Here is a 16,562-nt window from a genome sequence, read left to right as displayed (position 1 = left end):
TAAAAAATGCTAATAGATTTAGTGAAAATTGGCAAACAGTATGCAATTTTCACTAAATCTATTCGCATTTTTTACTAGATTAATTTTGATCACGACATATTTCATAGAATAATAAAAACAAAAACGACATACAAAAAACACAAATTCTTTTGGCAAAGAATAAAAGTAACAGCTAAACAGTTTAGCCCCCAAAAAGTTATCTAAGGACAACTGATAGATAAGATGAACATTAGTTTTGCTACATACAATATAAGGTCCGCAAATTGTCAAAAAAAAATTATAAGGACCTATGAGCTACGGTTCCGCAGCTATATTTTTACCTGTAAGAGTTTTAATTATAAAGTTATATTTTTATCGTATGCAAACATTTACGTCAATGTTACAAACAAAGCAGACATGTTTAGGAAATAAAAATGTCCTTTAGCTCATGGGTTTTGCCTATATAGACCTATTGATATATACACAAGGCGCTTGGAGACTGAACCTTTTTCTTTCTAATTATTGGTGTTTTTTCTCTCTCTCTCTCGTTTTCATTCTTTTTGAGTAGATATCATGTAACATTTTAACCTATTATTCACTTATATAATGTCTTCTTGCTCTTATTCATACACTATTACAATAGCAAGCGGTTTATCAATTCTGACCATCTATTTTGGGAATTTACATCATTTCGCTTATTTATCGTATGAATCAAGAACAAACACTTGGATTTTTTTCTGCATTGAAATATGTAATTACGCAGGACATTGATCAAAACTATGTTTCCAATACTTATATGACGTTGATGTATGAAATCGTCTCCGAATCACAACCGTCGATAATACTTCATGTACTAAAAAGGCTGACTTCATATCACTGACATGTGGAGCAGGATCTGCTTACCCTTCCGGGGCACATGATATCACCACGGTTTTTGGTTAGGTTCGTGTTGCTCAGTCTTGAGTTTTCTATGTTGTTTTGCATACTGGTGTTTGTCTTTTGGTCGTTTTTCGTTTTTTCATTGTATTTTTCGCCTCTCTTCTCTTAAGTACTGCGATCTGTCTTTCAATAACTAGTAGTATTTTTAACGGTAATGTTCATTTTTATTATTCTAGAATGTGGGTTTTTTTTTATCTTCCATAGAATAGAATATAGAAAGGAAACAGGGAATGTGTCAAAGATACGGCAATCCGACCAAAGAGCAGAAAACAGTCCAAGGCCACCAATGGGTCTTCAACGCAGCGAGAAAATCTCGCACCCGAAGACGGGCTTCCATATTTGTTTTATAAAGTCAGAACCTTTTCTATACTGATTGTTATTGTGTATTATGTTTCGTACTTTTCGTTATTAGATTACGTTTTACTTGAGATTACAAAGGAGATGGTTGAAATTAAAAAAAAATGTCAATATACAACCTGGACATATGTCCAGTACGATGTCGAGATTGATTGATTGTTGATTGCTTAACGTCCAGAACCTGGTCAGTAGTTGTCTTGACCTATAGCTTTTTAATTGTAAATTTGATGCTGAATTTAACAGTGAAAATTACAAAAAAATATACAATTAACCTTCTTAGACTCGGGGCCATTTAGAACTTGATGGATTGTATAACCATTTACACAAAAGTCATGTAGCTATTGCAAAAGACCCTTAGATTATAACACAATGTTGACTGCTGTACCCATTTTTTGTCATTTTTACCTATCATGTCTCTTCTTGTTTTGCTCAAACATTGTTGTCAATACAATGGAATTCTATGCAACTGTCATACAAGTGAGAGGTATAACTAGCTATAAAACCAGGTTTAATCTACCATTTTCTACATAAGGAAATGCCTGTACCAAGTCAGGAATATGACAGTTGTTTTCCAATCGTTTGATGTGTTTGAGCTTTTGATTTTGCCATTTGATAAGAGACTTTCCGTTTTGAATTTTCCTTGGAGTTCGGTATTTTTGTTATTTTACTTTTTTCTATTTATTACTTGCGTTTGACGAGAGCAAGTCCAATAACATATGATCTCTGGGGAAATAGTCTTGGTTCCTGTTTGTTTCATTATTTTGCAATTATTTTTATTTTTATTTTCTATTTGCTGTTTTTACTAGCATTCCAAAAAAAAAACTAAAACATTAGCAAAAAAAAACTCGTTAAAAATGCAGGAAGAAGAATGTGAAGTCATGTGTTATAGAACTAGGAATTTAGTAATCATTCTTTTACTTTAAAATGCGCAAACTTAAATGCAAGTAATAAGTAAAAAGAAGACATATGCGGATTAGGTAAGTAGTGATATCATGGTCGATAATCCTTAAGTTAGATTATACACTTTAAGACTGTAATTAGATAAAAGCTTACTGTGCAGTGTATTTTTTGTAATTTTACTTTTTTCTGCGACTTTTGTATGTTAACTGTTTCGTGTCGTCGGTACATACATGTATTCTTTCTCATTGGCGTATACTTCAATTCTCCATTTATACAGAACTATCATCAACATGCAATTAGCCACAGGACTCTGTAAAGTTTAACTATTTCATCCTTGATTTAAGTGCCAAATCGTCTTGAGAGTTAGAATTTACGTGGTTTCAATTCTTTCTTTATTGGTTTTAACTTTATATTCTTAAGATACTATGATAGAGCCTGAGTATAATATCATTTTCTAAATTCGGACATCTGTACTTTTAGTTTATTTATTTCAATATTTTCTATTATATATTTACATGCGACTATGTAATTAAGGATATAAACATGTTTTCTCTGTACCGACGTAATGTATTGGCTGTATGAGAATAAAGATTATATACCGATAAGTGACGGAGGACGATTTCTGTTAATTTTTATACTTGGGGAAACAGCCACGAGAAGGAAATCTGCGACAGAAGAAAAAATCATTCAAAACTTTTTTTTTCTGATTTCCGACATTTTAAATTTAAGTTTATTTATTTTTAGATATTTTCTATAGGGCATATGCTCAGCGGTAGTCGTTGGTTGTTGTATATCATATTTGTTTTTCGTTTATTTTTTTGTACATAAAACAAGCCGTCAGTTTCCTCGTTTGAATTGTTTTTTTCAATTATCATATCGGGACCTTTTATAGCTTACTATGGGGATATGAGGGTCTAGATAGGGTTTACAGAATAATGGACAAAAAGTGCAGAATAAAGGACAGAAAATATAAAAATAGAGAAAATAGTCCAAAAAGATAAAAGTATAGAAAATAATGGGGTGATAAGATATAAAGTAGAGAGAATAATGGACAAAACTTAAAATGAATAGAGAAAAATGTCTTAAAAAAATAAAGAATATGGAAATGAAGGTCCCCCATCCAGACCCTCCATTATGCGGTTTGTCGTGATGTTTTGAATAACTTTCTAATTTCATTTAAGATTTAGTAAGCTATCTGTTTCTCAACATTGTGTGAAAAAACTTTAACCAAATTATGTTTATTTACAATACGCCTTTCATTTCTTACATTAATCCACACATGTTTTCATCTTATAGAGTTAATCTTTTCAATGTCCGTTTTATCAGTTCTTTTCTAGTACTTATAGTGACAGTAAACCGTTTTCAATTATTATCTATTGTTAAGTGTAAGATTTTGTTTCATATGTTTTGTTAATTTTCAAAGATCTATTGTTACATAATCTTAATTCTTTGGCAACCTGAAGACATTATTTTCCTTAATCATTTGTTGACTGAAGCTTTGAGTTATCCTTTTGAGCTGATATCATCCATGATTACTTAAAAAAAAAAAAAATCCCAATAAAAAGTCGTGGTTTGAAAACTTTTGCTCTCTGACTATCATCAGTCTTTGTGTTATTTCCACCAGTGGGGGGTCAGAGTTCTTTAGGCAGGTGACCAATCGTCTATCACTGCGGCCATTGCTTGGGAGCATGTTTAATCCTGCCACTCTCTGTAGGTGCCTGTCCAAAGTCAGGAGCCTTTAATTCTGTATTTGTCGTTTGTTGCATATTTGTTTGTCGTTTATTGCTTTGTACATAATTCAGACCGTTAGTTTTCTCGTTTGTCATTTCGCTGCTTTTATAGCTTTCTATGCGGGATGGGGTTTAATTGCTCATTGATGAAGGTCGTACGTTGATCTATTGTTGCTAATTTCTATGCCATTTAGACTCTGTTGGGGAGTTGTCTCAATGGCATTCATACTTCATCTTCTTATTTTCATAAAGACATCTAGAGGTCAATACATATTTTGTGTCTGGCCCCAAAAACCCAAGAAATCGTTAAGCATGCCAATAAACCCTTTTCGTCCACATGTAAACTATAATAAAACAAGAAAACAATTTAATTTCTGTTAGCTGTAAATGATCGAATGATTCCCTTTTATCTCTATTTTATTACATAAAAACCGATCAATAATAATTTATACCTGTTAAAGATCGATAGTCAATATGGAAAGATCGCGTTCATTTTTTGTTACTTTTAAATGACTGAATAATCTTAAATGGTATACGTCTCAATACACATTCATGCAGTTGCTCATTCATTGGAACGGTAGTGAATACAAACTTTAAAACGACCTTTTCATATTTTTGTTTATTTGTTTATTGAATATATATGTTAGAATATACGAGTTCATTATTGGCATATTAACAAGTCAGATATTTAGTGCACCCCTGTGCAAAGCTTTGACGACGCCTACAAAAGTTAAGTAAAAAAATGGAGTTAAATTACAAATATTGTCGGTGAAATGATAATTGAATGTGTATTGGAGATTTATTGATTAATTGTGTGATTTATTTATTTGATGTACATTTATTTATCACATACTAGGTGAAGATCTTTAAAACCCGGTGACGAAATTTCTATTACGAATTTGGACTTTAAGTTTTGGATTAAAGTAGATTAATCTGCATTTGTTTGGATTAATTTCCATATGGGTGTGTATATTTGATATAATACGACTCAGACATTGAAAAGTATACTTTACGTAAGATTTTATAATTTGAAAATATAAGAATTTTATGAAATAATTTTAACGTGATGGGATCCGGTTCTAGCAAAGAGAAGTCAAACGATGTGCGGATAACTTTAAAAAACACAGACAAGAAATCGGACGCATTGTCTCCGAAGTCACAAGTGAATTCAAATAGCGCAGTCAAAAGTGAAAATATCAAGAATTCAAAAAACAAGTTTTCAGAAAAACAATTAAACGGAAATACGAACAAGTTAGCTCGAATTGAAAATAATAATAAGACAAATTCCAGGATTCCTCAACCTTTCGATGACAGTAGCGATGATGATGCTGCTGATTTGTTGAAAGATGAATGGAGAAGTAAAAAAAATTCTACTGGAAATAAAAATACGAACATTAATTCAAATGGCAAAGTGAAAACATGGCAACCGCCCGAGCCTCCAAAAGGGGACTATCCCGAAACGTATGCTCAAAAGTTGCAAAGAGAGCAATATACACAACAACAGCTTTTACGACAAAAGACAATTTACAGAAATCCAGATGAATGGGAAATAGATCAGGTACGATTGTTAAACGATTCACACCCTTCCTACTTTCACATGTATATTAATTTATTTTCAAATTCGTCCTTGTCATTCTTTTTCCTTGCGTTTTACATAAACTTTATATCTATGTCTATCTACTCATTTTGTCTACTGTTTCTGCACAAGGCTTCTTTACCAAATAGTTGTCAAAATTTCACCGTAACTGTATAGACAACCATTTGGGTGATACTATCTCAATTAACCTTCAACCAAAAACGATATTCTGTATTTTCAATGAAGATCAAAAGGAGATGGGGTATACGCCAACGCAATACAGCTTCAAAAATAAATAAAAGACAGTTATAGAGGAGAAGCTATTTCAAGCTCTTCATCGTCCCGAGTCTTCAAATCTTGAATTTTGAATGACTTAAACAGTAACATTCAAGGATCTGCCTTTAACATCAAATTCTACAAATTTATAAAGGTATGACATTGGACAACCACTAACGAGGTTCCTGATTTGGGACAGACGCATGTCCAAATAACAAAAAAAAAACATTAAGATATAACATAAGAAAACTACTCACGAGGTTCCTGTCCTGGGACAGACAGGCACATGTCCAAATAACAAAAAAAAAACATTAAGATATATCATAAGACAAGCATTAGCGAGGTTACTGCTTTGGGTCAGGCACTCTTATTTCAATTGTTAAACTCGATCTTTTGAACAAAAAATATAATAAGTTTTTAAAATACACTTTAGAAATATTTATTAAATAAAATCTGTGTTTTGTTATTAATAAGACAAGGAGTTATTTTGCTTTGGGTTTGTCAACAACGTGCAGGGATTCTGTGTCATGAATAAAAAGCCATTTTGTCAACAACATGTGTTAGGATTATGTATTATGAATAAATACATGTTACGATGATGTACTATTTTCCCTTCTTTTCTATCTCCCTGTCCTTCTACATGCACAACACACTATATGTTAGCACCATGTTGAAGCCTCATTGTGACTTTTGACACGTAAAACAGCTATGAAAGTGCCTTTTCTTTCCTTTGCTTTTGTTTTTTTTTTAAGTGTATGAAGTGATTATGTGTACTTAATTTCTACACCACTTCCCCCCTTTGTAATTATAATATATGTAACTATACGTTTCATTTCATGCTGTAATCACATTTACAATTCAGCATACAAAATCTCCGAACGGATCACTATGGAACGTAAGTTTTACAAATCTACTTTACCTCATCTTGTTTGGGACAGGGTCAAACAAGGTCAAGAAAACACACGTCTTTTTGAAGGTTTAACGCCCTTTCCAGGTGCGGATCCAGGATTTTGAAAAAAGGGGGGGGGGGTGGTAAGTTAATGTTTGGAGTGACACTTGTAAAAAGTGTATGCATCTATCGCATATCAAGCTCCTTAAGGAGGGTCGAACCCCTCCCCCCTAAATGATCCGTCTCTGCTGTCTTAACTTTTCATATTAATATAATTCATTGGTAGTTTTTTTAAATTATTTCCTCCTTCGAACCCTCCTCATTTTTTTTTTTAGTTTTGTAACTATAAAAAAGATGTGTATTTTTTTACCAATTTCGTCAGCACTTTCCTGATAGATATTTATATGGGTAACCGTATACAGCCTCGGAATATAAAATTGACTTGTACGAGCCTATAACCGGGTATTTCTATCCTGTCTCGTACAAGTAAGTCTTATATCCGAGACATTATGTCTTCTGTGATAGTTCATTTTATACTACAATTACTCGTAATCATTAAGAAGAACTATTTTTGGTGTAAAGATGTAAAGGTTGGCTAATTCGAAGGAGACGTAATATCACAATTAAAAAGAAGGCTCTTTTATACGACTAACAGTCGCTACACACCTCAAAAGATTACACAGTCAGCACAAATTACCTAATTTGAAAAAGGTATAGAATGAACAAATATAACTGGCCATGGTGGTGTTGGGCATTATCTAAGGGAAACAGGTTGATTACAACACATATTTAGTTTAATGTAGATAGAATATAATTATCTAACTATCATACAGCATTTCACAGGTCTAATATTACAGCTTAGCCTCGTAATTTTAACAAGTGGGTCTCATTGGGGTCTAAGCGTGACGCGGGATTGCCGATTTTTTGTAAGCGTGACACGTGAAAGTCAAATTATTGTGCCGTGAAAACGGGAAATGAAGTCTAGCGGGACACGGGAAATTACAAAAAAATGAGAATTGCTTACGTACATAGTGTAAGCGGGATACGGGAATCTGACAAAACAGTAAGCGGGATCCGGGATCAGAACCCCCCAATGAGACCCCCTAACAACAATTCTGTAATATATTGCCAATCTTGGTTGAATATATTCATTTGCATTAGTATATTTTTCCCGATTCCTGATATTGGGAATTTGGAATAAAGGAAAACCCAGACTCAGCATATAAAGCCATGTTTAAATACAGTTTTAGAACTCAAAAGATAATAAAAAGATTCTTTTATAATGCCATCGAGTTTTGTAGAGTTAGTTCTGTTTTTTCGTTTACAATCAAAATTTTCAGATACTTGAATCGGGTTGCGAAACAAAGGCTTGAACCATTTCTAAGAATTAACTATTCCATAGACAGTATGATACAATGAGTTAAGAAAGTGACCCGGATGGAAGTTAGATATATCTGTCATATTTGATGAAAACTTGTCACTTTTTTTCCCGGAAACTTGATTCAGTTCTGATTTTAATGAATACAATTATAGCACAAATGTCTGTTCCAAGTCAGGAATATTGCAGTTGTTTATCACTTGTTCCGTTGATTGATAGCGTTTCATTTTGTCAGTTTCTATGGACTCCCCCCTTTTTAAATTTGCCTTTGAGTTCGATATTTTTGTCATACTTTTTTGTCGAAAGGACTAGGGCCGATTTCCCCTGTATTTGTTTCACTCACAGCGGTCAAAATCTAAAAGATGCCAAAATTTACGGAAATTGAATGTAAAAAAAGAGTCTATACCATATATTTTTTAAAACACTGTTTCAGAAATTTACATAATTATTTTCATAAAATATCAATGCTACATATTTCTGTTGAAGACATTTTGATACAAAGTTGCAGATTTTACATGTTTTTGTAAAAGTTTACATCGAAGGAGGTCGCTGACCAAAATCAATTAATATGCATCCGGAATACAATACATTGCTTTACTCCCAATATAATTTTGGTTCTTGTTGACAATTTCTTTCTTATACATTTTTGGGATATAAACTCAAAATTTGCAAAATACTTTCAAAATACGGCTTTGTGCATTACTTGTGCATTTATTAGTTGATGGCCTGTTTAAAAATGATCTAAAATTTTGTTAGAACCTAACAGTACACACATTGGGCTGTGTGTGTTACTATGAATTTAAGTAGAGATTGAAAGACGTTTAATGCATGGCCCTTGTGTGAAATAAATTCAGAGCAAATTGGCCCTAAGCCTTTAAAATGAATGTGTGGTGCGTTAAAACAATGATTAACTCAATGTTTGTTTTGGGTTTTGGATTTTCACATTTTGGCCTCAAGCATCACTAAAGAGACATGCAGTAAAATTGGTACCGTTAATGTTATACTTCGTAACACTTTTTGCTGTTGTTGATTTTATTGATTGATCGATTGGTGTATAACGCCACTCTTAGCACTATTGCGCTATTTCGTGGCGGTCAGTTTTTATTGGTGGAGGAAGCCGGAGTGCCTGGAGAGAACCACCGACCTTCGGTAGGAAAACTGATAATCCCAGTCAAGTAAGACTGGAGTCGAGCGCACCTGCCACGCGCGGGATTCGAACTCACAACCTCAGTGTTGACAGGCTAGTGGTACAGTAGTTCGACTACTTAGACCACTCGGACACCAAGGCTCCTGCTGTTGTTGAACAGGATGTTTAAAAAAAATCGAATACTGTAGCCGACTGTACTATTAATATAAAAAGAAGGAGATTATCGCGGACTTCGAAAAATATAAAAAAAAATCAAGAATTGACAGGAAGCATGAATCAATATTTAACTCCACCAAGGGACACATTGGTACTCAATCTCTATCAGTAAATTAAACATACTGGTACGTTCTTCGCGACATAAAATAAACATTAATTATTAAAATGAACATCATGAAATTAGACATTTACAATTTCACTGTATCTACACGAGTCTGAACCATTCATATTTGAAAGAACGTAATAATTATTTTTTAACATAATCAGTTTCATAACAGTCAGGATACATTGCGTTTTCAGTATGAAAAAATAAATATATTAATTGAAAAAGAAATATTTATATTTGGGAAAGTTCGGAAAGCCGACGAACTTAATTGTTCCGAAAGTTCGTATATTAGATTCTCGTGGAAGTCATGGTGCAAAAAAAGAAGGAATGTTTTTTCTTTTCTTATTTTATTTTTTTTTTTTCTTTCTGGGTGGTGTTGTTTCATTGACTATTTTTTGTTTAATCTGATTAGCTTATATAGTGATATGCACGTGTTTTGCATTGGTGTGTACGTGATATTTTTACTACTGGACTGATTCTTGAACCATGATATAAACATGATAAATCTTATAAATAAATTAGTTACATATAAAAATAAGAAGATATATTTGGTATGATTGCCAATGAGACAACTCTCCACAAGAGACCAAATGACACAGAAATTAACAAATGTAGGTCACCGTACGGCCTTCAACAATGAGCAAAGCCCATACAGAAACATGTATTTCATCATTGATACTTGGAATCTTTAGATAAATATTGTTTATCTCGTGTATTTTAAGATAATAGTCAATGCTCTTCAGCTTCGTACTTTTTTATTCGAGCGTCACTGATGATCTCGAATCTTTAACAAACGAAATGTGCGTTTGGCCCGAGTCTATCTTAATAGTAATCTCCGGTCTGGCGAACAAAAGTATAAGCCTGGTATCTTCGATGAGATTATTTTTATTCAAATAGTTTTGGCCTTTGATTTTACAGTATAGCTGTGGTAAAGTGATAGGGTCAACTTTCCCTGTGTTTGTTTCACCCTGAAGGTCAAATCTAAAGGTTATCAAATGCTGTTGGAAATTTAATATTAACGAGTGTATATCATGGACTTTTAAGTGTTTTTTTTTCAATAAATTTACATTATATGTTTATCAATTTTATTCAGTGCTTCATGTTGTTGTTAAGTGGATTTTGATACAAAATTACAAATCTACCAATATAAAGTTTTTGTAAGATCTTGCTTCTAAGGACGTCGCTAACAAACTTCAATAATTAATGTGTTTTCGAAGGACAATGAGTGGCTACACTTACCGCACACGTGTCCTCCTTGTATATTTGTTTAATTGGAGACTCAAAATTTGCCAAAATCTTGTCAAAATTACAGTTTTTAGTCGAATTTGGTCTCATGTTAAAAAATACACTAAAATGTTGTTAAAACCTTAAAGCACACATTTTAATCTATAATACAGAGTATTTGAGCGAAAGGTTGACGGACTTGTAGAAAATTGCCTTGATGTAAAAAAAAAAAAAATCCGTGGAAACTGGCCCTACATGTACCTCTTTATCTAGAATAGATCTTCTCACTTGTCTGATTTAGACAAGCCTGATAACTGATAGCCACCCTATGTCAATGTTATGCATGCAGTCAAGGTGAGCGATACACAACAATTTTGGGTCTCTTTTTTTATATATACCGATACTTCAGGTATCATCAATAATTTATGATCAATTCAAAAAAATAAAATATTGTGACGTATATATTAAGTTTCTGTGGGGTAACTGTCCCATGTGCAGTGTCTTTAGTTAAACACGACTTTTAAGAATTTGTTTATTTGTTCTGCGGTCCAGATTTAAAATGAATGTTTAAAATCTTGTTGAAATTTTAATAGTTTAAGCTAATGACCCCTTACATGTGGTTTTACAAAATAAGACATTTAAATAACCGTGAAACAAACGTGATCTTATTTTTACACCTTTATCAGCACAGTTCTCAAGTACATACTAAGGTTTTGTTTTAAATATTTAAATTGCTTTCAATTTTATCAATTTTAGAAGAATTCGATACAAGTAGACAGCTACTAGATGTAAGATAACACCTCGTTTGTTATTGAGATCTTAACGCTTGACTTTAGAAACTGCGTAGGTACGACATTTAAAAATATAATCCTAAAAAGTGTACAACACCACTAAAATTTTTAAACAAGGAAAAAGGTAAATTGATAAAAACATCGGATTACTGATATCCCTCATTAGATTGATGTAAAATGGAGTCTAATTAATTTATGCTGATTTTTATATAAAAAAAAAAAAACCTTGATCGTAATACAAATTTACGAAAAAAATGAACAATGCATGTATGATTCTGATATTTCATATTTATATGTTTATATAATATCTAGTAATTGTAATGGATACACATTCAGAAATTGTAACGGATACGGCATTCATTAATATATATCTAGTTATTGTAATGAATACGAAAGTATTTCGGGTCTGTGACGTTATTTAGAGGTCAAACAGAATGTAACTTGTATTTAAGAATTGAAAGTTTCCTTTAATAATTTTATAGGGTTGTAAACGTGTCGGCCAAACCACGCATTTCGTATAAGGGTTTTATACTTAACTTTTGTTTACCGTCAACGCTTATATAACCTTATAAAAATTACTTAAAGAATCATTCAATTCTTGCACGTGTATGCTATAACCTTGAAATTACGAGTTCAATCCAGCTTTGTGTTTGTGTTCCTTGTTGTAACGTTGTCATTGAGTGCGCATGCATTTATAGATGTTGCATTTTCAGTATTGAAAAATTATACAACATAATTTTTGAATAACTCGTGATTTATGTCTGTCAAAGCAAAAATACGGAGCAATATGAAACATTTATGTACGTAATGATCTTAAAATACCAGGGTTATCGTAAAGTCAGTCAATTTTAGGAGAAATTGGACAAAGTTATATTTTAGAGAATTGCTGGTAACATTTCCTGTACCTTATATAATTGTTGTTCTATCATGAACCTTTTGTTAGTTCACTGATCATGGTGAAAAGGGGTTTAGGAAATATTGAGCTTCTCAATCAAAATTAGTGTTTGTCAAACTGCTATATATCCAATGAAATTTTCCCCATTAAGGGTGTGGTTCAATTCTTTTGAAATTTTTATGTTTTTGTCAAAGGGTCAAAGTAAATATTTTGTCATAATTTTAGGAAATATTGAGCTTCTCAATGATCAAAATTAGTATTTGTCAAACTGCTATATATCCAAAGAAATTTTCCCCATTAAGTGTGTGGTTCAATTCTTTTGAAATTTTTATGTTTTTGTCAAAGGGTCAAAGTAGATATTTTGTCATAATTTTATGAAAATTAAACTAGCCAAATTAATTTTAGTCAAGGTGGTTGGTATCACCCTAAAAGAAGATATTGTCTAATCTCGCCACATATTTTAAATCCTTTCCCAAGTCGGAAACATCTTCATTGATTGGCCTATGACATGACTTAATGTGTTTTTTTTTATGACCATTGAAGAATTTGATTGCTTTTTATTGATCTATGATAGTTTCTGATTAATTTTTCACATTTTTGTCATTTTATAGGGACAATACATAGTTTGACATTTTGAATGGATGCCCGTCAATTACTAAAGACTGTATGTTTGTCCCTATATGTCGTTTTGTCATTTGTGTCGTTGGATTGTCGTCTAATCGACGCATACCCTACGTCTCCGCTTATTCACATAGTCTCTGAAATCACAAATGTAAAACAATAGTCACGAGAAAACTAACGGCTGTACAAAGCAATAAATTTTAAAAAATATTATAAACAGCAACAAAACTGACTTGGAACCGGCACTCAAAATGTGGCGGAGCAGAACATGTTAGCAGATTCAAGCCCCCCCCTTTTTTCCCCACACCACCACAACTCTTCCCTAACCTGGGACAATGGTGCAATAGTAAAAGACTTAAGACACAAAGTACAGATCTGAGAGTACTCGCAGTTACTGGAAATGCCAATAAAAAAAATATAAAAAAATCATGTATCTAAAATTTCTGTTATGCTTCTAAAGATCCTTTCACATTGACGCAAGAACGTTAGGTTATAGTCACTTGTTTTCTATTTTAGATATAAACGGTGATGCCATATATGCTCTTCAGGTATTTCCAATATCATTCATGTTTTTCAGATACTTGATCAAAAGATTTCATAGGTAGTTAATATTCAGTTTTATGTGGTTTAGAATGCATTTAAAATGCTCGCTTGCAACATTTTACGTCATATTAAAAAACGCTATCTGTAATAAAAGAGGGCCTGTTGGGGATTCCTTCATTTTTTTATTCTTTAATTTTTTAGACTTGTTTTCTATATTCTTATCTATTTTGTCCATTATTGTCTATTCTTTATATTTTAACACCCCATTGTTCTTTTTTCTTTAATTTGTTTGCATATTTTTCTCTATTTAGATATAAGAAGATGTGGTATGAGTGCCAATGAGACAACTCTCCATCCAAGTCAAAATTTATAAAAGCAAACCATTATAGGTCACAGTACGGTCTTTCAACACGGAGCCTTGGCTCACTGCGAACAGCAAGCTATAAAGGGCCCCAAAAAATCACTAGTGTAAAACCATTCAAACGGGAAAACCAACGGTCTAATCTATATATTCTCTATTTTGTTGCCCTTTATTCTGCACTTTTTGTCGATTATTCTCTATTCTGTAAACCCTCCATGGCGACCCTCATAAATTACCTTGTTATACATTTAGCTTACGCTTCTATATCATAATAAGATGTCATTATATATTTTCTCCTTCAAACTGATCTGAAAGTACACGAATTTGATAACTGATAACATCATAGTAGCGATTGGTTATACCATTTTTAGATAGAAGTTCTTATTTACAATTGGCCTTCCATTTGACAGAACCCCTGTTTTGGGAAGCTAACAAAACAAGTTATCCTTGATCTTTTTTAAAGATTAAGACACATAATAGTTACTTTGATTCAGATTAGAACACTTGCATTGTACAAGACTGGACATTTTGCACAGATGATGCCGCATTGAAATATATTGTTGGTTTGTTGTCTTGTTGAATATCATCTCTTTATCTCCATTTATAATATATAATTCACCAAGTCAATTAAGGGACAGCGACCCTGTTTCTGATTTTATCAGCCTGTAGAGGAGATCCCCCTTTATTATTTACCATAATAAATTTAGGCAACAGTAGTTTACCGATGTTCAAATCTAATCAATCGATTAAAGAGGTAAAAAAAGGGAGGGAATCGCATGAACTCCAAAAGAAGCTAGTCCTGGTGTTTTAACATGGTAAGCGTCTCCTGCTATGCGACTTTAAAGTGCACGAACAAAAAGGACTAATGTTTAATGAGCAGATTTTAATCTATTGTACATATACCGCATGTTAATTCAAATCATCATGGCCTTCGGAAACCCTTTCTCTTTAAATGGGTACGGTAATGGCCCAGGAATGTTTTGATAATCGTATGTCTACAATGTAGTTAATAAATTAGATTGTTAGAATTCGTCTGATATCAAAACATGCATATTATAATAATAATAAATGACGCACATGTCAACGATTAAAATTGCATCTTTATCAAAAGAAAATGCCTCGAGAAAATTATCTCTAAAAGCAAAATACGGAACGGCTAATTTCATTCAATACACTGACATTTTTTCTATTATATAATAAATAATTTATAAAGACCTCTAATTACTTTGACAATATAGAATAATTTGAAAGCACAAAGTTAATACAGGCACTGAGTCAATAATTCAAATATGGAAATGCCGTATGTGTTTCATAAGTAAGGTTATAAGCAATAACGATTCTATAATGATAACGATCGATACCGATAACTCCGAACATTATAAATTCACCACAAAAAGACATCGAGAGGATTAAACATCAAGAGGCCTAGTACTCAAAGTGCCTGAACTACATTGTGTCTAATGGTTAAGGCATACACACGCTGTCTTCAAAGTAAAATATAAGTATAGAGAAAACTGGGACTAAAAATGAGGAACAGAAAGGAATCGGTGCTAAACTATAAAAAAAAACAAGCAAACAAAATATAAAAGGGAGAAAATTGGCCTAAAAGTAGAGAATACAGAAATGAAGACCGTGCTGCAAATGTTTAAGGTGGTATCAAACACCTTGACTAAAATTAATTCGGCTCGTTTAATTTTCATAAACAAAATGACAAAACATTTACTTTAACCCTTTGCTCATGTTGACAAAAATATAAAAATTTCAAAAAATGTTGAACCACAAACTTTATCGGAAAAATTTATATAGCAGTTTGACAAACACTAATTTTGATCATTGAGAAGCTTATTAATATTTCCTGAACAATAGAACGTGATTAAAACGTTCAGCTGATTTTTACAAAGTTACCTCCCTGTAGTGTTATGTACCACTTTAAAGATATTTAGAAATGAAAGTTTTAAGATATCGATAGTTTTTGACCAAAATGATGGACCATGAGAGTGAAACGAGATTTGATAAAGATGTTCTTGGGGAAAATAAAAAAAAAAATATGTGGATAACGAAAAAGTATCTTTTTTTCATATCTTACGTAAATGATTGTATTTGTATTTCATCACGTACTTGAAAATATTGATGTTCGATTACAAACATGAATAGAAAAATCTATACGCAAACATCGATGTGGTCGATTTTCCACTTCTGAATATTTAGTTTCTTTTTTAAAAATTAACACCAAAGTTCTCTTTCAGGAGCAATATTTATTAGATTGACGAAAGCAATATATTAAACTTTAGTCCCGTTAGCAATTGAGCACTTACACATACATAATATTGTATGTTTTATGTTAGCTTCAAAAGGCAATATGCATTTAATTTGTGAACACTCGAAATTTATACAAAAGAGATGCACTTTGTCGTTCTGAAGAATATATAATATATAGATATGTACGTCTAAATATGTGACAACTTTACGACAGACGTTCTCCATCGGCAAATCTGTGATCGCCATAATTTATATATACTTCGTCTAAAATTTAGCACAACAACGTTAGATCTGCAAATTTGCGTTATCCCTCGAACACCTGGTTCCTCTGCATCGTGGCAAAACTGCCTACAATGTGTCCAGCGCCATAGACTA

At 32.4% G+C, this 16,562-nt stretch overlaps 1 protein-coding gene across 2 annotated transcripts in view; it reads left to right on the top strand.

The window, feature by feature from the left end:
• Nucleotides 1–4,495: 4,495 nt before the first annotated feature.
• LOC127723574 (glycosyltransferase-like protein gnt14) overlaps nucleotides 4,496–16,562 on the top strand; it is a 32,816-nt gene continuing 20,749 nt past the window's right edge. The window contains exons 1-2 of one of the 2 annotated variants that reach the window (XM_052230246.1): nucleotides 4,496–5,463; nucleotides 6,620–6,652. In XM_052230246.1, the coding sequence (XP_052086206.1) occupies nucleotides 4,972–5,463; nucleotides 6,620–6,652 (525 nt within the window). In that variant the 5' untranslated portion in view covers nucleotides 4,496–4,971. The remainder of the gene's footprint in view (nucleotides 5,464–6,619; nucleotides 6,653–16,562) is intronic. The other variant, XM_052230247.1, reaches the window with a different exon arrangement.

The sequence above is a fragment of the Mytilus californianus genome, unplaced genomic scaffold, assembly GCF_021869535.1.
Source record: "Mytilus californianus isolate M0D057914Y unplaced genomic scaffold, xbMytCali1.0.p SCAF_13, whole genome shotgun sequence".
Taxonomy (NCBI): domain Eukaryota; kingdom Metazoa; phylum Mollusca; class Bivalvia; order Mytilida; family Mytilidae; genus Mytilus; species Mytilus californianus.
The sequence above is the reverse complement of the archived record's forward strand: the minus strand, read 5'-3'. Positions and strand labels throughout refer to the sequence as shown.